Below are 22,406 nucleotides of genomic sequence, written 5' to 3' on the forward strand. Positions count from 1 at the left end.
AGACTAAGAATTCTATGTAGTCACTGTTTTTGATAGCTGAGTAATATTCCATTGTGTAGATGTACCACATTTTCTGTATCCATTCCTCTGTTGAAGGACATCTGGATTCTTTCCAGCTTCTAGATATTATAAATAAAGCTGTTATGAGCATAGTGGAGCATGTGTCCTTGTTAAATGTTAGAGCATCTTTTGGATGTATGCCCAGACTGCCCCACCTGGGGATTCATCCCATATGCAGTCACCAAACCCAGTCACTATTGCTGATGCCAAGAAGTGCTTGCTGACAGGGGCATTGAGGTGGGAGTGGGTGGGTGGGAGTGGGAGCATCCTCATAGAAGTAGGGGGAGGAGTGAAGGGGTATGGGAGAGGGCGGAAAGGGTATAACATTTGAAATGTAAATACACAAAATATCAAAAAATAAAATTTAAAAGACTTTACAGTAGCACACATAGTGTTTGCCAGTTCCTGCATATACAAACTGTGCGTGGGAGCAAATTGTGTTACAGTGGTATGTACACGAGAATCTATGCATCTTTTTTTTACAGGTATCTGCGATGTTTTTATTGGGCAGTTCGAACTTTAATTACAATTGGGGGCCTTCCAGAGCCACAGACTTCATTTGAAATTGTTTTTCAACTCTTGAATTTCTTTTCGGGAGTTTTTGTGTTCTCCAGCTTAATTGGTCAGGTAAGCTGACAGTGAATCCCTATGTACAAAGTATGTCCATTTTTAAAAGGTGAACAAATATTTATAAATTTTATGGAGGAAATATTGAAATCTGTGGTTCTTTTGTTCCTATCTCTTCCTTGTTTTGCTAACTTTCATCTATTGAATGGTGTGGAATAGAATATTCTTGGATCAACATTTCAACATTTACTTTCGGTGATGTAACAGTCTTGCTATTTAGTCTAGGCTAGCCCCAAACTTACGGTTTTCTTTCATCTCATTGGAAAATGGATTCAAATTCTTAGTGCTAGAATTAAATATAAGTGCTGCCTTGCCCAGATGGTTTCCCTTTTTAGGAACTAAATCTTCCAACGACCTGCCAGCTAATTTTGTTAAGATAAAAACCCTATGAATTTACAGTAAAAACATTATAATTCACAATACACAATGGGGTCTAAAATTTGAGCCAGGTGTTTCAAGCATGTATTCTTGTGTAATGTGTTGCAAAGTACACAATTCAAAGTGGGCCTGTAGTGTGTCAGAACCAGGGCTACAGTGAAGCCATGTAGGACAGCCTGGGCAAACTCTATCAGAGACACCTCAGACTCATTAAATGTTTATTTAATTATTTTTTGGTTGTAAAGCATCAGAAAATGTTTATTATCTCGATTTTGCAGCCCCCACATTCGGTTATGCATGTCCATATAAGGCTGTAATGCATGATTTAAGAACCCAAACTAGGAAGTCCCACACCCGCGGATCGCGGCCCGCAGCAGCTCTCTGCTCCCAAACCCCGTGGGAGAGAGACCTCACCGCCTGATCAGGTGGGCACTCCTGAGGCTGCAGAGCGGAGGAGACCACCAACACTGCCCACCCTGCCCACATCCCTGGCCCAAGAGGCAAATGTATAAGGCCTCTGGGTTCCCGTAGGGGAGGGCCCAGGAGCGGCAGGACCCCTGCGCCTGAGACACCGCCAGAACCTGAAGGAAACAGACCGGATAAACAGTTCTCTGCACCCAAATCCCGTGGGAGGAAGAGATAAACCTTCAGAGAGGCACACACACCTGGGAAACCAGAAGAGACTGCACTCTGTGCACATCCAGACGCCAGAGGAAAACACCAAACGTCATCTGGAACCCTGGTGCACGAAGGCTCCCGGAAAGAGCAGCGCAGATCTTCCCGGTTGCTGCCGCCACGGAGAGGACTTAGGCAGTACCCCACGAGCAAACTTGAGCCTTGGAACCACAGGTACAACCAACTTTTCCCCTGCAAGAAACCTGCCTGGTGAACTCAAGACACAGGCCCACAGGAACAGCTGAAGACCTGTAGAGAGGAAAAACTACACGCCCAAAAGCAGAACACTCTGTCCCCATAACTGGCTGAAAGAAAACAGGAAAACAGGTCTACAGCACTCCTGAAACACAGGCTTATAGGACAGTCTAGCCACGGTCAGAAATAGCAGAACAAAGTAACACTAGAGATAATCTGATGGCGAGAGGCAAGCGCAGGAACCCAAGCAACAGAGACCAAGACTACATGGCATCATGGGAGCCCAATTCTCCCACCAAAGCAAACACGGAATATCCAAACAAACCAGAAAAGCAAGATCTAGTTTCAAAATCATATTTGATCATGATGCTGGAGGACTTCAAGAAAGACATAAAGAACTCCCTTAGAGAACAAGTAGAAGCCTACAGAGAGGAATCGCAAAAATCCCTGAAAGAATTCCAGGAAAACACAATCAAACAGTTGAAGGAATTAAAAATGGAAATAGAAGCAATCAAGAAAGAACACATGGAAACAACCCTGGACATAGAAAATCAAAAGAAAAGACAAGGAGCTGTAGATACAAGCTTCACCACAGGATACAAGAGATGGAAGAGAGAATCTCGGGAGCAGAAGATTCCATAGAAATCATTGACTCAACTGTCAAAGATAATGTAAAGCAGAAAAAGCTACTGGTCCAAAACATACAGGAAATCCAGGACTCAATGAGAAGATCAAACCTAAGGATAATAGGTATAGAAGAGAGTGAAGACTCCCAGCTCAAAAGACCAGTAAATATCTTCAACAAAATCATAGAAGAAAACTTCCCTAACCTAAAAAAAGAGATACCCATAGGCATACAAGAAGCCTACAGAACTCCAAATAGATTTGGAGTGTTTCAGAAAAGAAACACCTCCCGTCACATAATTGTCAAAACACCAAACGCACAAAATAAAGAAAGAATATTAAAAGCAGTAAGGGAAAAAGGTCAAGTAACATATAAAGGCAGACCTATCAGAATCACACCAGACTTTTCGCCAGAAACTATGAAGGCCAGAAGATCCTGGACTGATGTCATACAGACCCTAAGAGAACACAAATGCCAGCCCAGGTTACTCTATCCTGCAAAACTCTCAATTAACATAGATGGAGAAACCAAGATATTCCATGACAAAACCAAATTTACACAATATCTTTCTACAAATCCAGCACTACAAAGGATAATAAATGGTAAAGCCCAACATAAGGAGGCAAGTTATACCCTAGAAGAAGCAAGAAACTTATCATCTTGGCAACAAAACAAAGAGAAGAAAAGCACACAAACATAACCTCACATCCAAATATGAATATAATAGGAAGCAATAATCACTATTCCTTAATATCTCTCAACATCAATGGCCTCAACTCCCCAATAAAAAGACATAGATTAACAAACTGGATACGCAATGAGGACCCTGCAATCTGCTGCCTACAGGAAACACACCTCAGAGACAAAGACAGACACTACCTCAGAGTGAAAGGCTGGAAAACAACTTTCCAAGCAAATGGTCAGAAGAAGCAAGCTGGAGTAGCCATTCTAATATCAAATAAAATCAATTTTCAATTAAAAGTGATCAAAAAAGATAAGGAAGGACACTTCATATTCATCAAAGGAAAAATCCACCAAGATGAACTCTCAATCCTCATCTTCGGTTGGTTTATATACAAGTGTGCAATTTCTAGGCTTGAAAGTAAAATGATGTTATCTGGTGCTGGATAGAGGAGCCTTATTTTTTATTATGGCAGCTTGCTAGTTTTGTAACATGGTGATTTGGTTGAACACAATAAAGTACAGTAGTAACTGATCTCCCCTTCTTCCTGGATGAGTGAGGAGATGATTAAATGTTGATGTCAGCATCCTTGAGCATATTCAGATTAGCTTCTGCTTCTGTTGAAAAGGATGCTGTGTTTGATTGTGGTCCGAAGCTTTGAAGCACTACTTGGCATCTCCTTCCTTGGAGGTCTCACTGTTTAAACATAACAGATTTGATAGCTTGTTGGTAAGGTGAGGTCCAGCTTGTCTCCACTAGGTCATCTTCATGTGAATCCGGTGGTTATACAGTTTTGTTCTAGGGATATTTCATTTTTTTAATAACGGTTTTAGCTGACATTCATGGAGAGAATGAATCCTTAGAAGTGTGCCACTAGTGAAAGGAAATCCTGTCTAGAGTATGTTTCTTTACAAAGCTGTGTCACACCATCCTTTGGGCCCTCTGCTGGAAAAGTAGAATCAAGTCTCAAATAATGCCTTTTAAATTGTATCCTCTAGTATTATAAATGTAGGACAGTACTGTATCATACCTCTGTGGATGTAAAATAGCTTGTACCTGCTTTATGATACGTAGTAGTGACCGTGCTTTATCAGAGCTGTTTTTAATGATGTTGCTCAGAATGTTTTCTTTCCAGATGATGATTGAGAAGCTAATTTAAAAAAAAATGGTGCCAGGTACCACAAGAGTAACAGAACTGTGCTGTTTTCTCGGGTTTTGTTTTTTTACTTTTTTTTTTAATGGAGTGTGCTGGATGTCTCTACAGTTTTGTTCAGATGACTGCAAAACCTGGAAAAGCTGTTGCTGCTGTTGATGCATAACACACTGCTATTATTGGTCTTTTTATATAAATATAAATATATATATACAGATATATAATTTGAATTTTTTGAAACTTTACCTGTGCTGTCAACTTTCGAAAAAAGTATCCCCGTTTACTGTGTTGAGTTGGCACTGTACAGAAATTAACAGCCATATTGGTCTAGTAATGTTGAACTTAAGTTTTTTCCATTTGTACAGGGGTAACACACTGTATTAAATATGTAAGGTCTTATCTATGTGGGTTTGATTACAAAAACTAATAAAGTATTCTCTAAATTTAAAAAAAAAAGAAAAAAATAGAACAGAAAAAAAAAAGAACCCAAACTATATCACAAAATCAATAAACCCACTAGAAAAGCTATTGATTCCTAAAGACATTCACTGCAGTATAGATAAAATTCATTCTGTAACAATAAGAAATACTTACCATGATATTCGATACTGCTCAGAAATTGTCAGAACTCAAATAGTTCATCTATTAATGTTAAGTGTGTCTGCTAAATATGGCATATGGCAGAGAAGTTCAGACGCCATCTGCTACTCAGAAAAGGGAAGCTGCTCAGGTTCTATGGAACAGAATCAAGTGAGGCATTTTCAAGAGTCAGGTAGTATTTAGTTAGCACCAACAGGCAATTCCATTGATCATAATGAGTTTTGAAAAGATGTCAGTGGTAAAGCAGGAAATGTGTTTGAGATCCAAATAGCAGTGATGAGACAAAGGGCTTTTGAAAGTAAGAAACAAAGTCAAGAATAAAATACTTTAAGAATTTTGAATATTAAATCTGAGTTTTGCTTTGAGAGCAATGGGAAGCCAGTCAGGGAAGAGCACTGAACAAGATTATTCAATGTTAATTCTAATATAAACCAAATAGGACCTGCATTTTTTTTAATTTATTTAATACTTAATAATAATTCTTCGGTTTCCGGGCAAACATCCCCCTCCCCCCTCCCCTTCTTTATGGGTGTTCCCCTCCCAACCCTCCCCCCATGGCCGCCCTCCCCCCAACAGTCTAGTTCACTGGGGGTTCAGTCTTAGCAGGACCCAGGGCTTCCCCTTCCACTGGTGCTCTTACTAGGATATTAATTGCTATCTATGAGGTCAGAGTCCAGGGTCAGTCCATGTATAGTCTTTAGGTAGTGGCTTAGTCCCTGGAAGCTCTGGTTGCTTGGCATTATTGTACATATGGGGTCTCGAGCCCCTTCAAGCTCTTCCAGTTCTTTCTCTGATTCCTTCAACGGGGTCCTATTCTCAGTTCAGTGGTTTCCTGCTGGCATTCACCTCTGTATTTGCTGTATTCTGGCTGTGTCTCTCAGGAGCGATCTACATCCGGCTCCTGTCAGTCTGCACTTCTTTGCTTCATCCATCTTGTCTAATTGGGTGGCTGTATATGTATGGGCCACATGTGGGGCAGGCTCTGAATGGGTGTTCCTTCAGTCTCTGTTTTAATCTTTGCCTCTCTCTTCCCTGCCAAGGGTATTCTTGTTCCCCTTTTAAAGAAGAAGTGAAGCATTCACATTTTGATCATCTGTCTTGAGTTTCATTTGTTCTAGGCATCTAGGGTAATTCAAGCATTTGGGCTAATAGCCACTTATCAGTGAGTGCATACCATGTATGTCTTTCTGTGATTGGGTTAGCTCACTCAGGATGATATTTTCCAGTTCCAACCATTTGCCTACGAATTTCATAAAGCCGTTGTTTTGATAGCTGAGTAATATTCCATTGTGTAGATGTACCACATTTTCTGTATCCATTCCTCTGTTGAAGGGCATCTGGGTTCCTTCCAGCTTCTGGCTATTATAAATAAGGCTGCGATGAACATAGTGGAGCACGTGTCTTTTTTATATGTTGGGGCATCTTGTGGGTATATGCCCAAGAAAGGTATAGCTGGATCCTCAGGCAGTTCAATGTCCAATTTTCTGAGGAACCTCCAGACTGATTTCCAGAATGGTTGTACCAGTCTGCAATCCCACCAAAAATGGAGGAGTGTTCCTCCTTCTCTGCATCCTCGCCAGCATCTGCTGTCACCTGAGTTTTTGATCTTAGCCATTCTCACTGGTGTGAGGTGAAATCTCAGGGTTGTTTTGATTTGCATTTCCCTGATGACTAAATATGTTGAACATTTCTTTAGGTGTTTCTCAGCCATTCGGCATTCCTCAGTTGTGAATTCTTTGTTTAGCTCTGAACCCCATTTTTAATAGGGTTATTTGTCTCCCTGTGGTCTAACTTCTTGAGTTCTTTGTATATTTTGGATATAAGGCCTCTATCTGTTGTAGGATTGGTAAAGATCTTTTCCCAATCTGTTGGTTGCCGTTTTGTCCTAACCACAGTGTCCTTTGCCTTACAGAAGCTTTGCAGTTTTATGAGATCCCATTTGTCGATTCTTGATCTTAGAGCATAAGCCCTTGGTGTTTTGTTCAGGAAATTTTTTCCAGTGCCCATGTGTTCCAGATGCTTCCCTAGTTTTTCTTCTATTAGTTCTATTATATGTCTGGTTTGATGTGGAGGTCCTTGATCCACTTGGACTTAAGCTTTGTACAGGGTGATAAGCGTGGATCAATCTGCATTCTTCTACATGTTGACCTCCAGTTGAACCAGCACCATTTGCTGAAGATGCTATCTTTTTTCCATTGGATGGTTTTGGCTCCTTTGTCAAAAATCAAGTGACCATAGGTGTGTGGGTTCATTACTGGGTCTTCAATTCTATTCCATTGGTCTATCTGTCTGTCTCTGTACCAATACCATGCAGTTTTTATCACTATTGCTCTATAATACTGCTTGAGTTCAGGGATAGTGATTCCCCCTGAAGTCCTTTTATTGTTGAGGATAGTTTTAGCTATCCTGGGTTTTTTGTTATTCCAGATGAATTTGCAAATTGTTCTGTCTAACTCTTTGAAGAATTGGATTGGTATTTTCATGGGGATTGCATTGAATCTGTAGATTGGTTTTGGTAAAATGGCCATTTTTACTATATTAATCCTGCCAATCCATGAGGGACCTGCATTTTTAAATGTGTTTTTTAAGATGTATTTATTTTATGTATATGAGTACATTCTAGCTGTATTTACACACACCAGAAGATGGCATCAGATCCCGTTACAGATGGTTGTGAGCTACCATGTGGTTGCTGGGAATTGAACTCAGGACCTCTGGAAAGGCATCCAGTGATTTTAACAGTTGAGCTATTCCTCCAGCCCTAAATATATATTTTACTGTCACTTATGTGTGGTGACTAGTGAATTAAGGACACTTGCTATTGAAAAGTGGTCATGAATCTTAAGAGAAGGGCACACTCCACATCATGAAGATGTGGATATTGAACAAAATAATGAATTACTAGTGGTAGAGGTACTTCAGCTAGCTAAGCATCAAAGTTAGCTAATTCAGGTAATTTTATCAAGCTTTAAGATGTAGGTCTAGGGCTGCGTCTGGCTCCCGCTCTCACAGCCATTGCAGTACATTGACCTCCATAGAGACAGCGCCGGGGCAAGCGAGAGCCGGACGGGCACTGGGCGACTCTGTGCCTCGCGGAGGAAAATCAACTAAACATGGGCAAAGGAGATCCTAAGAAGCTGAGAGGCAAAATGTCCTCATATGCATTCTTTGTGCAAACCTGCCGGGAGGAGCACAAGAAGAAGCACCCGGATGCTTCTGTCAACTTCTCAGAGTTCTCCAAGAAGTGCTCAGAGAGGTGGAAGACTATGTCTGCTAAAGAAAAGGGGAAATTTGAAGATATGGCAAAGGCTGACAAGGCTCGTTATGAAAGAGAAATGAAAACCTACATCCCCCCCAAAGGGGAGACCAAAAAGAAGTTCAAGGACCCCAATGCTCCCAAGAGGCCTCCTTCGGCCTTCTTCTTGTTCTGTTCTGAGTACCGCCCAAAAATCAAAGGCGAGCATCCTGGTTTATCCATTGGTGATGTTGCGAAGAAACTAGGAGAGATGTGGAACAACACTGCTGCGGATGACAAGCAGCCCTGTGAGAAGAAGGCCGCCAAGCTGAAGGAGAAGTATGAGAAGGATATTGCTGCCTACAGAGCTAAAGGAAAACCTGATGCAGCGAAAAAGGGGGTGGTCAAGGCTGAGAAGAGCAAGAAAAAGAAGGAAGAGGAAGACGACGAGGAGGATGAAGAGGATGAGGAAGAGGAGGAAGAAGAGGAAGACGAAGATGAAGAAGATGATGATGATGAATAAGTTGGTTCTAGCGCAGTTTTTTTTCTTGTCTATAAAGCATTTAACCCCCCTGTACACATCTCACTCCTTTTAAAGAAAAAAATTGAAATGTAAGGCTGTGTAAGATTTGTTTTTAAACTGTACAGTGTCTTTTTTGTATAGTTAACACACTACCGAATGTGTCTTTAGCTAGCCCTGTCCTGGTGGTATTTTCAATAGCCACTAACCTTGCCTGGTACAGTCTGGGGGTTGTAAATTGGCATGGTAATTAAAGCAGGTTCTTGTTGGTGCACAGCACAAATTAATTATATATGGGGACAGTAGTTTGGTTTTTGGTTTCTTTCTTTTTTTTGTTTTTGTTTTTGTTTTTTTTCCTTTTGGTTTTTTTTCCCATCTTCAGTTGTCTCTGATGCAGCTTATAAGAAGGTAATTGTTGTTCTGTTAACTGAATACCACTCTGTAATTGCAAAAAAATGGCGGCTGTTTTGTTGACATTCTGAATGCTTCTAAGTAAATACAATTTTTTTTATTAAAAAGAAAAGATGTAGGTCTATTGTTCTGGTGCCTAGTACTATCTTATAAAACAGATAGATGGAGAGAGAATATGGTATCTATATAAAGGGTATGAATTATGGATTAGTTAATGTGAATTATGAAAAACACTCTCAGGAGACAGTCTCAGAGACTACATGACTATCCCTCAGAAACTGGCTACAGCTAGGAGGAGCAAGCAAGTCTCCAAGTACAAACATAACAATACGGACAATAGATAGGCAGCTATTGTCAATGCACGGGGGCAGGTCAGCTTCAGCTTAGACATGTTATTAGATTAGAAAGGGAAGTTGCAAAGACAACTCCATTGAGAAAACATTTAGGTATTAGAAAATGAGCTTCAAGAAGTTGAGCATTGTAGGTATAAATATCGTATTAATGGATAGGTAAATTTACTAACAGTTGAAATATAAAACGATTGGATATTTTTTATTGGACTTTTTAATTTACATTTCAAATGTTATTCCCTTTCCCAGTTTCCCATCCATAAGCCCCCATCCCATCTCCCATCCCCCTTCTTCTATGAGAGTGTTCCCTCTCCCCAACCACCACTCTTTTCCACCTTGACATTCCCCAAAACTGGGGGGGGGCGAGGTGTGCCAATATCCAATAAAAATTTTCCATTTTAAATGTTTATATATAGATAATTTAATATCTAATACCAGCAAAATAAGCTATAAAATAATTTAAATCAACCCTAGCTTATGCTTTGGAAACAATTCTAAATTTAGCACAACTTTTTTCCTTTAAAATGGAAAATGTACAATATGTCTAAACATTTTATACTTTACTTTGAAGGTCAAACAATATCTGTAATATCTAATTTGTCATCAAATTTCCAAAACAAATGTTCTTTTCCTTCAACATAGGGTGCCAATTCATCTTATATTTTGAAGAAAATATAAATGGATATGTAAATGATATGAAAAAGAGAAATATAAAAGTAATTGGAAAAGTTTCTCCATTTAAACTTAAAAGCAGTGAAGCAGTATACATAAATATATGTATACGTTATGTCATAATATACTATAAATTCACATGGGGTGCATTCACTGCTTTCCAACTTTTACAGATAAAGAGACTCAAGTTTAAAGAGATTAAGAGGTTAAGTAGTATATGATGGCATACATCTTTAATCCCAGAATATGGAAGGCAGAGACAAGAAAATCTCTATAAGTTTGAGGCCACCTTGGTCTACATAGTGAGTTCCAGGACAGCCAGAGTGATATAGTAACTCTCTGTCTCAAAAAGAGACAAGATGAAGAGCCATTGCAATTAATATTTTAAATTCATACTGAATCAAAATAGAATATGTGATTAAATGGACAGTTAAACTAAAATTCAATAATATAAGAACTTGGTGTGTGCAAAGCAATTTTGAAAAGACTAGAAACTGATGTCTGTGTCCTGTAATCTGAGCCCTTGGGAAGCAGAAGTAAGAGGAAGAGGAAAAATCAAAGCCAGCCTAGTCTATGTCGCAAATTCGAGCTCAGCCTCGACTGCATTGCTAGAATCTGTCTCAAAATCAATAAAGAGAGAAAAAATGAAAAAGATGGCTGCACAGCCTGAGTGCAATGTTTCCCTGGACAGCCACCGCTACATCACCTGAGACAGTCTAAACCTGGACTCTACTTTAGACCTACTGAATCTACAGCACATATCTTAAAAAATGTTTTTGTAGTTCTCTGCACCCAAATCCCGTGGGAGGGAGAGCTAAACCTTCAGAGAGGCACACACGCCTGGGAAACCAGAAGAGTGTACACTCTGCCGACATCTCTGACTCCAGAGGAAAAACCCAAATGCCATCCAGGACTCTGGTGCACGGGGGCTCCTGGAAAGGGTGGCGCAGGTCCTCCTGGTTGCTACCCCCATAAAGAGTTCATAAGAAACACCCCAAGAGCAAACTTGAGCCTCGAGACCACAGGTAAGACCAACTTTTCTGCTCCAAGCAGCCTGCCTGGTGAATTCAGGGCACAGGCCCACAGGAACAGCTGAAGACCTGTATGTAGATAGGAAAAACTACACGCCCGAAAGAGGAACACTCTGTTCCCATAACTGGCTGAAAGAAAACAGGAAAACAGGTCTACAGCACTCCTGACACACAGGCGTATAGGACAGTCTAGCCACTGTCAGAAATATCAGAACAAAGTAACACTAGAGATAATCTGATGGGGAGAGGCAAGCGCAGGAACCCAAGCAACAGAAACCAAGACTACATGGCATCATGGGAGCCCAATTCTCCCACCAAAGCAAACATGGAATATCCAAACACACCAGAAAAGCAAGATCTAGTTTCAAAATCATATTTGATCATGATGCTGGAGGACTTCAAGAAAGACATGAAGAACTCCCTTAAAGAAATGCAGGAAAACATAAATAAATAAGTAGAAGCCTACAGAGAGGAATCACAAAAATCCCTGAAAGAATTCCAGGAAAACACAATCAAACAGTTGACAGAATTAAAAATGGAAATAGAAGCAATCAAGAAAGAACACATGGAAACATCCCTGGATATAGAAAACCAAAGGAAGAGACAAGGAGCCGTAGATACAAGCATCACCAACAGAATACAAGAGATAGAAGAGAGAATCTCAGGAGCAGAAGATTCCATAGAAATCATTGACTCAACTGTCAAAGATAATGTAAAGCAGAAAAAGCTACTGGTCCAAAACATACAGGAAATCCAGGACTCAATGAGAAGATCAAACCTAAGGATAATAGGTATAGAAGAGAGTGAAGACTCCCAGCTCAAAGGACCAGTAAATATCTTCAACAAAATCCTGGAAGAAAACTTCCCTAACCTAAAGAAAGAGATACCCATAAGCATACAAGAAGCATACAGAACTCCAAATAGATTGGACCAGAAAAGAAACACCTCCCGTCACATAATAATCAAAACACCAAAGGCACAAAATAAAGAAAGAATATTAAAAGCAGTAAGGGAAAAAGGTCAAGTAATATATAAAGGCAGACCTATCAGAATCACACCAGACTTTTCGCCAGAGACTATGAAAGCCAGAAGATCCTGGACAGATGTCATACAGACCCTAAGAGAACACAAATGCCAGCCCAGGTTACTCTATCCTGCAAAACTCTCAATTAACATAAATGGAGAAACCAAGATATTCCATGACAAAACCAAATTTACACAATATCTTTCTACAAATCCAGCACTACAAAGGATAATAAATGGTAAAGCCCAACATAAGGAGGCAAGCTACACCCTAGAAAAAGCAAGAAACTAATCGTCATGGCAATAAAACAAAGAAAAGAAAAGCACACAAACATAACCTCACATCCAAATATGAAAATAACAGGAAGCAATAATCACTATTCCTTAATATCTCTCAACATCAATGGCCTCAACTCCCCAATAAAAAGACATAGATTAACAAACTGAATACGCAACGAGGACCCTGCATTCTGCTTCCTGCAGGAAACACACCTCAGAGATGAAGACAGACACTACTTCAGAGTGGATGGCTGGAAAACAACTTTCCAAGCAAATGGTCAGAAGAAGCAAGCTGGAGTAGCCATTCTAATATCAAATAAAATCAATTTTCAACTAAAACTCATCAAAAAAGATAAGGAAGGACACTTCATATTCATCAAAGGAAAAATCTGCCAGGATGAACTCTCAATCCTAAATATCTATGCCCCAAATACAAGGGCACATACATACGTAAAAGAAACCTTACTAAAGCTCAAAACACACATTGCACCTCACACAATAATAGTAGGAGATTTCAACACCCCACTCTCATCAATGCACAGATCATGGAAACAGAAATTAAACAGAGACGTAGACAGACTAAGAGAAGTCATGAACCAAATGGACTTAACAGATATTTATTGAACATTCTATCCTAAAGCAAAAGGATATACATTCTTCTCAGCTCCTCATGGTACTTTCTCTAAAATTGACCATATAATTGGTCAAAAAACGGGCCTCAACAGACACAGAAAGATAGAAATAATCCCATGCGTGCTATCAGACCACCACGGCCTAAAGCTGGTCTTCAATAACAATAAGGGAAGAACGCCCACATATATGTGGAAGTTGAACAATGCTGTACTCAATGATAACCTGGTCAAGGAAGAAATAAAGAAAGAAATTAAAGACTTCTTAGAATTTAATGAAAATGAAGTTACAACATCCCCAAACATATGGGACACAATGAAAGCTATGCTAAGAGGAAAACTCATGGCTCTGAGTGCCTGCAGAAAGAAACAGGAAAGAGCATATGTCACCAGCTTGACAGCACACCTAAAAGCTCTAGAACAAAAAGGAACAAATACACCCAGGAGGAGTAGAAGGCAGTAAATAATCAAACTCAGAGCTGAAATCAGCCAAGTAGAAACAAAAAGCACCATAGAAAGAATCAATAGAACCAAAAGTTGGTTCTTTGAGAAAATCAACAAGATAGATAAACACTTAGCCGGACTAACGAGAGGACACAGAGAGTGTGTCCAAATTAACAAAATCAGAAATGAAAAGGGAGACATAACTACAGATTCAGAGGAAATTCAAAAAATCATCAGATCCTACTATAAAAGCCTATATTCAACAAAACTTGAAAATCTTCAGGAAATGGACAATTTCCTAGACAGATACCAGGTACCGAAGTTAAATCAGGAACAGATAAACCAGTGAAACAACCCCATAACTCCGAAGGAAATAGAAGCAGTCATTAAAGGTCTCCCAACCAAAAAGAGCCCAGGTCCAGATGGGTTTAGTGCAGAATTCTATCAGACCTTCATAGAAGACCTCATACCAATACTATCCAAACTATTCCACAAAATTGAAACAGATGGAGCACTACTGAATTCCTTCTATGAAGCCAAAATTACTCTTATACCTAAACCACACAAAGACCCAAAAAAGAAAGAGAACTTCAGACCAATTTCCCTTATGAATATCGACGCAAAAACACTCAATAAAATTCTGGAAAACCGAATTGAAGAGCACATCAAAATAATCATCCACCATGATCAAGTAGGCTTCATCCCAGGCATGCAGGGATAGTTTAATATACGGAAAACCATCAACGTGATCCATTATATAAACAAACTGAAAGAACAAAACCACATGATCATTTCATTAGATGCTGAGAAAGCATTTGACAAAATTCAACACCCCTTCATGATAAAAGTCCTGGAAAGAATAGGAATTCAAGGCCCATACCTGAACATAGTAAAAGCCGTATACAGCAAACCAGTTGCTAACATTAAACTAAATGGAGAGAAACTTGAAGCAATCCCACTAAAATCAGGGACTAGACAAGGCTGCCCACTCTCTCCCTACTTATTCAATATAGTTTTTGACGTTCTAGCCAGAGCAATCAGACAACAAAAGGAGGTCAAGGGGATACAGATCGGAAAAGAAGAAGTCAAAATATCACTATTTGCAGATGATATGATAGTGTATTTAAGTGATCCCAAAAGTTCCACCAGAGAACTACTAAAGCTGATAAACAACTTCAGCAAAGTGGCTGGGTATAAAATTAACTCAAATAAATCAGTAGCCTTCCTCTACACAAAAGAGAAACAAGACGAGAAAGAAATTAGGGAAATGACACCCTTCATAATAGACCCAAACAATATAAAGAACCTCGGTGTGACTTTAACCAAGCAAGTAAAAGATCTGTACAATAAGAACTTCAAGACTCTGAAGAAAGAAATTGAAGGAGACCTCAGAAGATGGAAAGATCTCCCATGCTCATGGATTGGCAGGATTAACATAGTAAAAATGGCCATTTTACCAAAACCAATCTACAGATTCAATGCAATCCCCATCAAAATACCAATCCAATTCCTCAAAGAGTTAGACAAAACAAGTTGCAAATTCATCTGGAAGAGCAAAAAACCCAGGATAGCTACAACTATTCTCAACAATAAAAGGACTTCAGGGGGAATCACTATCCCTGAACTCAAGCAGTATTACAGAACAATAGTGATAAAAAAACTGCATGGTATTGGTACAGAGACAGACAGATAGACCAATGGAACAGAATTGAAGACCCAGAAATGAACCCATACACCTATGGGCACTTGATTTTTGACAAAGGAGCCAAAACCATCCAATGGAAAAAAGATAGCATTTTCAGCAAATGGTGCTGGTTCAACTGGAGGTCAACATGTAGAAGAATGTAGATCGATCCATTCTTATCACGCTGTACAAAGCTTAAATCCAAGTGGATCAAGGATCTCCACATCAACCCAGATACACTCAAACTAATAGAAGAAAAAGTGCGGAAGAACCTTGAACACATGGGCACTGGAGAAAATTTCCTGAACAAAACACCAAGGGCTTATACTCTAAGATCAAGAATCGACAAATGGGATCTCATAAAACTGCAAAGCTTCTGTAAGGCAAAGGACACTGTGGTTAGGACAAAACGGCAACCAACAGATTGGGAAAAGATCTTTACCAATCCTACAACAGATAGAGGCCTTATATCCAAAATATACAAAGAACTCAAGAAGTTAGACCACAGGGAGAAAAATAACCCTATTAAGAAATAGGGTTCAGAACTAAACAAAGAATTCACAGCTGAGGAATGCCGAATGGCTGAGAAACACCTAAAGAAATGTTCAACATCTTTAGTCATCAGGGAAATGCAAATCAAAACAACCCTGAGATTTCACCTCACACCAGTGAGAATGGCTAAGATCAAAAACTCAGGTGACAGCAGATGCTGGAGAGGATGTGGAGAAAGAGGAACACTCCTCCATTTTTGGTGGGATTGCAGACTGGTACAACCATTCTGGAAATCAGTCTGGAGGTTCCTCAGAAAATTGGACATTGAACTGCCTGAGGATCCAGCTATACCTTTCTTGGGCATATACCCACAAGATGCCCCAACATATAAAAAAGACACGTGCTCCACTATGTTCATCGCAGCCTTATTTATAATAGCCAGAAACTGGAAAGAACCCAGATGCCCTTCAACAGAGGAATGGATACAGAAAATGTGGTACATCTACACAATGGAATATTACTCAGCTATCAAAAACAACGGCTTTATGAAATTCGTAGGCAAATGGTTGGAACTGGAAAATATCATCCTGAGTGAGCTAACCCAATCACAGAAAGACATACATGGTATGCACTCACTGATAAGTGGCTATTAGCCCAAATGCTTGAATTACCCTAGATGCCTAGAACAAATGAAACTCAAGACGGATGATCAAAATGTGAATGCTTCACTCCTTCTTTAAAAGGGGAACAAGAATACCCTTGGCAGGGAAGAGAGAGGCAAAGATTAAAACAGAGACTTAAGGAACACCCATTCAGAGCCTGCCCCACATGTGGTCCATACATATACAGCCACCCAATTAGACAAGATGGATGAAGCAAAGAAGTGCAGACCGACAGGAGCCGGATGTAGATCGCTCTGAGAGACACAGCCAGAATACAGCAAATACAGAGGCGAATGCCAGCAGCAAACCACTGAACTGAGAATAGGACCCCGTTGAAGGAATCAGAGAAAGAACTGGAAGAGCTTCAAGGGGCTAGAGACAGCATATGAACAACAATGCCAAGCAACCAGAGCTTCCAGGGACTAAGCCACTACCTAAAGACTATACATGGACTGACCCTGGACTCTGACCTCATAGGTAGCAATGAATATCCTAGTAAGAGCACCAGTGGAAGGGGAAGCCCTGGGTCCTGCTAAGACTGAACCCCCAGTGAACTAGACTGTTGGGGGGAGGGCGGCCATGGGGGGAGGGTTGGGAGGGGAACACCCATAAAGAAGGGGAGGGGGAGGGGTTAGGGGGATGTTGGCCCGGAAACCAGGAAAGGGAATAACACTCGAAATGTAAATAAGAAATACTTAAGTTAATAAAAAAAAGTAATAATAAAAAATGTTTTCGTCATGGTATGCACTCACTGATAAGTGGCTATTAGCCCAAATGCTTGAATTACCCTAGATGCCTAGAACAAATGAAACTCAAGACAGATGATCAAAATGTGAATGCTTCACTCCTTCTCTAAAAGGGGAACAAGACTACCCTTGGCAGGGAAGAGAGAGGCAAAGATTAAAACAGAGACTGAAGGAACACCCATTAAGAGCCTGCCCCACATGTGGCCCATACATATACAGCCACCCAATTAGACAAGATGGATGAAGCAAAGAAGTGCAGACTGACAGGAGCCGGATGTAGATCGCTCCTGAGAGACACAGCCAGAATACAGCAAATACAGAGGCGAATGCCAGCAGCAAACCACTGAACTGAGAACAGGACCCCCGTTGAAGGAATCAGAGAAAGGACTGAAAGAGCTTGAAGGGGCTCGAGACGCCATATGTACAACAATGCCAAGCAACCAGAGCTTCCAGGGACTAAGCCACTACCTAAAGACTATACATGGACTGACCCTGGACTCTGACCTCATCGGTTGCAGTGAATATCCTAGTAAGAGCACCAGTGGAAGGGGAAGCCCTGGGTCCTGCTAAGACTGAACCCCCAGTGAACTAGACTGTTGGGGGGAGGGCGGCAATGGGGGGAGGGTTGGGAGGGGAACACCCATAAGGAAGGGGAGGGGGAGGGGGATGTTTGCCCGGAAACCAAAGAATTATTATTAAGTATTAAATAAATTAAAAAAAAGTTTTCGTGACTCTTCTATTTAATTATTATTAATTAATAATTAATTAATTTTATGTATGTATTTACATTCTAAATACTGCTCTCCTCCATCCCCCTTCTCCTTCTCCTCTCATAGGGTGGCCCTCCCGCTGGGTATCACTCTACTCCGGTGCATCAAGTCTCCGCAGGTTTAGGTTCATTCTCTCCCATTAAAGCTAGGCAAGGCATTCCTGTTACATATATTCTGGAGCTTGTGACCAGTCCACATATGCACTTTTGTTGGTGGCTCAGTCTCTGGGAGCTCCCAGGAATCCCAGTTAGTTGACCCTGATGGTCTTCCTGTGGGGTTGCCATGCCCTTCAGAGCCTTCAATCCTTCCCCTAACTCTTCCATAGGGGTCGCTGACCTCCAACCAATGACTGTATGTGGTTATCTGCAGTCTCAGTCATTTGCTGCGTAGAGCCTCTCAGGGGACAGCTATGGTTGTAGGCTCCAGTCTACATGCACAACATAGCATCACTAATGATGCCAGGAATTGGTGCCTGCCCATGAGATGGGACTCAAGTTACACTAGTCACTAGTCAGCCATCTCTTCAGCATCTGCTCCAATTTTGTTCCTTCATTTTTGTTTTTGTTTTTGTATATTTGTATTGGATATTTTTAAATTTAAATTTCAAATGTTATTCCCTTTCCCGGTTTCCTGTCCATAAGTCCCCTATCCACCCCTCTCCCCCTTCTTCTTTAAGGGTGTTACCCCTCCCCAACCACCCCTCTCCCATTCCCACCTCCCTGCCCTGATATTCCCCTACACCGGGAGGGGGCGGTGTCCAGCCTTGGAAGGACCAAAGGCTTCTCCTCTCATTGGTGCCCAACAAGGCCACCTTCATTTCTTTTAGACAGGACCAATTTGGGGTAGAAAGTTTTGTTTTTGTATGTGTATTGATGTACCCATCCCTTCACTGAGAGTCCTCTGTCTGGCTACTGGGGATGGTTTCTTCAAATGCCCATATCCTGTTGGGCATTTTGGCTAAGGTCATCCACACTGACTCCTGGAGGCCTCCCCCATCCCAGGTCTCTGAGACTTCCTAGATATTCCGTTATGCCCCCATCTCAACCCCAGCAGCTGTATCCATTCATTTTCCTGGCCCTCCGGCCCTCTCTCCTGTCTGTCCCCATACCTGATTCTGCTCACCTATTCCCCTTGCACTCTGCTCTCCCACCCAGGTTCCTCCTTCCCTCTGCTTTCTAGGACTATTTTGCTCCCCCTTCTAAGTGGGATTCATGCATTCTCACTTGTGCCTTCTTTCTTGTTTAAGTGTTTTGAACCTGTAGAATACCATGGGTATTCTGTATTTTTTTGGCTAATATCCTTTTATCAGTGAGTATATACCATGCATGTCTTTTTGGGTCTGGGTTACCTAATTACTTCAATCAGGATGATATTTTCTAGTTCCCTTCATTTGTCTACAAAATCATGATGCCCTTGTTTTTTACTGAATGGAATACTGAATAGTATTCCATTGTGTAAATGAACCACATTTTCTTTTTTTCTTTTTTTTTTTTGGATTTTTTTTTTGGTATTATTTGGTTTTTTATTATTCTTTAATTTTTTCTTTTTTCTTCTTTTTTTTTATTAACTTGAGTATTTCTTATTTACATTTCGAGTGTTATTCCCTTTCCCGGTTTCCGGGCAAACATCCTCCTAATCCCTCCCCCTCCCCTTCTTTATGGGTGTTCCCCTCCCCATCCTCCCCCCATTGCTGCCCTCCCCCCAACAGTCTAGTTCACTGGGGGTTCAGTCTTAGCAGGATCCAGAGCTTCCCCTTACACTGGTGCTCTTACTAGGATATTCAATGCTACCTATGAGGTCAGAGTTCAGGGTCAGTCCATGTATAGTCTTTAGGTAGTGGCTTAGTCCCTGGAAGCTCTGGTTGCTTGGCATTGTTGTACATATGGGGTCTCGAGCCCCTTCAAGCTCTTCCAGTCCTTTCTCTGATTCCTTCAATGGGGGTCCCACTCTCAGTTCAGTGGTGTGCTGCTGGCATTCGCCTCTGTATTTGCTGTATTCTGGCTGTGTCTCTCAGGAGAGATCTACATCTGGTTCCTGTCGGCCTGCACTTCCCTGCTTCATCCATCCTGTCCAATTCGGTGGCTGTATATTTATGGACCACATGTGGGGCAGGCTCTGAATGGGTGTTCCTTAAGTCTCTGTTTTAATCTTTGCCTCTCTCTTCCCTGCCAAGGGTATTCTTGTTCCCCTTTTAGAGAAGGAGTGAAGCATTCACATTTTGATCATCCGTCTTGAGTTTCATTTGTTCTAGGCATCTAGGGTAATTCAAGCATTTGGGCTAATAGCCACTTACCAATGAGTGCATACCATGTGTGTTTTTCTGTGATTGGGTTAGCTCACTCAGGATGATATTTTCCAGTTCCATCCATTTGCCTATGAATTTCATAAAGGCATTGTTTTTGATAGCTGAGTAATATTCCATTGTGTAGATGTACCACATTTTCTGTATCCATTCCTCTGTTGAAGGGCATCTGGGTTCTTTCCAGCTTCTGGCTATTATAAATAAGGCTGCTAAGAACATAGTGGAGCACGTGTCTTTTTTATATGTTGGGGCATCTTGTGGGTATATGCCCAAGAGGGGTATAGCTGGGTCCTCAGGCAATGAACCACATTTTTCGTCAACATTCTTTGGCTGCGGGACATCTGGGTTGCTTCCATTTCTGGCTATTTCAAATAAAGCTGCCATGAACATAGTGCAGCACATATCCTTGTGGTATGGTGGAATATATTTTGGGCATATGCCCTGGAATTGTATAGCTGGGTCCTTAGGTAGAACCATTTCCAATTTTCTGAGGAACTGATATACTGTTTTCCAAAATGGTTGCACAAGTTTCCCTCACTCTACATCCTCTCCAACATGGTGTTGTTGATTGGGTATTTTATCTTAGACATTGTGATTGAGTAAGGGTCATTTTGATTTGCACTTTCCTGATGACTAAGGCTGTTGAACATTTCTTTAAGTGTTTATCAGTCATTAGAGACTCCTCTGTTGAGAATACTCTGTTTAGATCTGTATCCTGTTTTTAAATGGGTCATTTGGTTTGTTAATGTCTAATTTCTTGAATTCTTTATATGTTTTGGATATTAGCCCTCTTTCAAATGTATAGTTAGTGAAGATCTTTTCCCAATCTGTAGTCTGCCATTTTGTCCTATTAGCAGTGTCCTTTGTCTTACAGAAGCTTTATAGTTTCATGAGGTACCATTTATCAATTGTTAATGTTAGAGCCTGAGCCATTGGTGTTCTGTTCAGGAAACTTTCTCCTCTGCCAATGTGTTAAAGGCTTTTTATTGTTTTCTCTTCTATTAGATTCAGTGCATTCTGTTTTATGTTTGGGTCTTTGACCACTTGGACTTGAGTTTTATGCAGGGTGATATATATGGATCTATTTGTATATTCTTCTGCATGCAGATCAACAGACCAACATAATTTGTAGAAATCGCTTTCTTTTTTCCATTGTATAGTTGTGACTTCTCTGTCAAAAATCAAGAATCCATAGGTGTTGGGGTTTGTTTCTATGTCTTTGAATCTATTCCATTAATCAACTGTTTCTGTGCCAATATTATGCAGTTTTATTACTATTGCTCTGTAGTACAGCTTGAAGTCAGGGATGGTGATTTCTCTAGTTCTCTTATCAGGATTCTTTTGGCTATCCTGGGTTTTGTGCTATTCCATATGAAGTTGAGAATTGTTCTTTTAAGATCTGTAAAAAGATGTGCTGGAATTTTGATGGGAATTGCATTGGATCTGTAGATTGCTTTCAGTAACATGGCCATGTGTACTATGTTAATCCTACTGACTCATGACCATAGGAGTCTCCTTCAATTTCTTTCTTCAGGGGCTTGAAGTTTTTTCATACAGATCTTTCACTTGCTTGGTTAGTTACACCAAGACATTTTATATTATTTGTGGCTATTGTAAAAAGTGCTATTTCCCTAATTTCTTTATCAGGCTGTTTTTCATTTGTATACAGGAGGTCTAATGATTTTTTTTGAGTTAAGTTTGTATTCCATCACCATCCTGAAGGGGTTTACAGTTTATCAGCCATAGAAGTTCTCTGGTAGAATTTTTGGGTCACTTATGTACACTATTGTATCATCTACCAATAGCTATACCTTGTCTTATCCCTCTCAAATGTGTATCCCTTTGATCTCCTTTAGTTGTCTTATTGCTCTAGCTAGAACTTCAAGTTTATATTCAGGCACTTTGCTGAAATTTTATCGACTATAACAGTCCCCTTCATGTTAAAATCTTTGGAGAAATAAGGGATTCAAGACACATGCTTAAACACAATAAAAGTAATATGCAGCAAGCCAATAGACAGTAGCAAGTTTAATGGAAAGAAACTTGAAGCAATCCTACTAAAATCAGGGACAAGACAAGGCTGCCCACTCTTTTCCTATCTATTCAATATAGTACTTGAAGTTCTAGCTAGAGTAATAAGGAGAGTAAGGGGATGGAAATT

At 40.5% G+C, this 22,406-nt stretch overlaps 1 protein-coding gene and 1 pseudogene across 3 annotated transcripts in view; both read left to right on the forward strand.

Annotated features, from left to right (window-relative positions):
* Window positions 1-22,406, forward strand: part of Cngb3 (cyclic nucleotide gated channel subunit beta 3) — a 249,521-nt gene that overhangs the window by 154,511 nt on the left and 72,604 nt on the right. For both annotated transcript variants that reach the window (XM_087550433.1, NM_001271238.1), the window contains one exon: window positions 546-687. In XM_087550433.1, coding sequence (XP_087406559.1) covers window positions 546-687 — 142 coding nt within the window. The remainder of the gene's footprint in view (window positions 1-545; window positions 688-22,406) is intronic.
* On the forward strand, window positions 8,032-8,964 carry LOC134478941 (high mobility group protein B1-like; annotated as a pseudogene). Its single transcript, XR_015620162.1, has one exon. The product of XR_015620162.1 is annotated as a high mobility group protein B1-like (transcript).

The sequence above is a fragment of the Rattus norvegicus genome, chromosome 5 (genome assembly GCF_021556685.1).
Source record: "Rattus norvegicus strain SHRSP/BbbUtx chromosome 5, alternate assembly SHRSP_T2T, whole genome shotgun sequence".
Classification (NCBI taxonomy): Eukaryota; Metazoa; Chordata; class Mammalia; order Rodentia; family Muridae; genus Rattus; species Rattus norvegicus.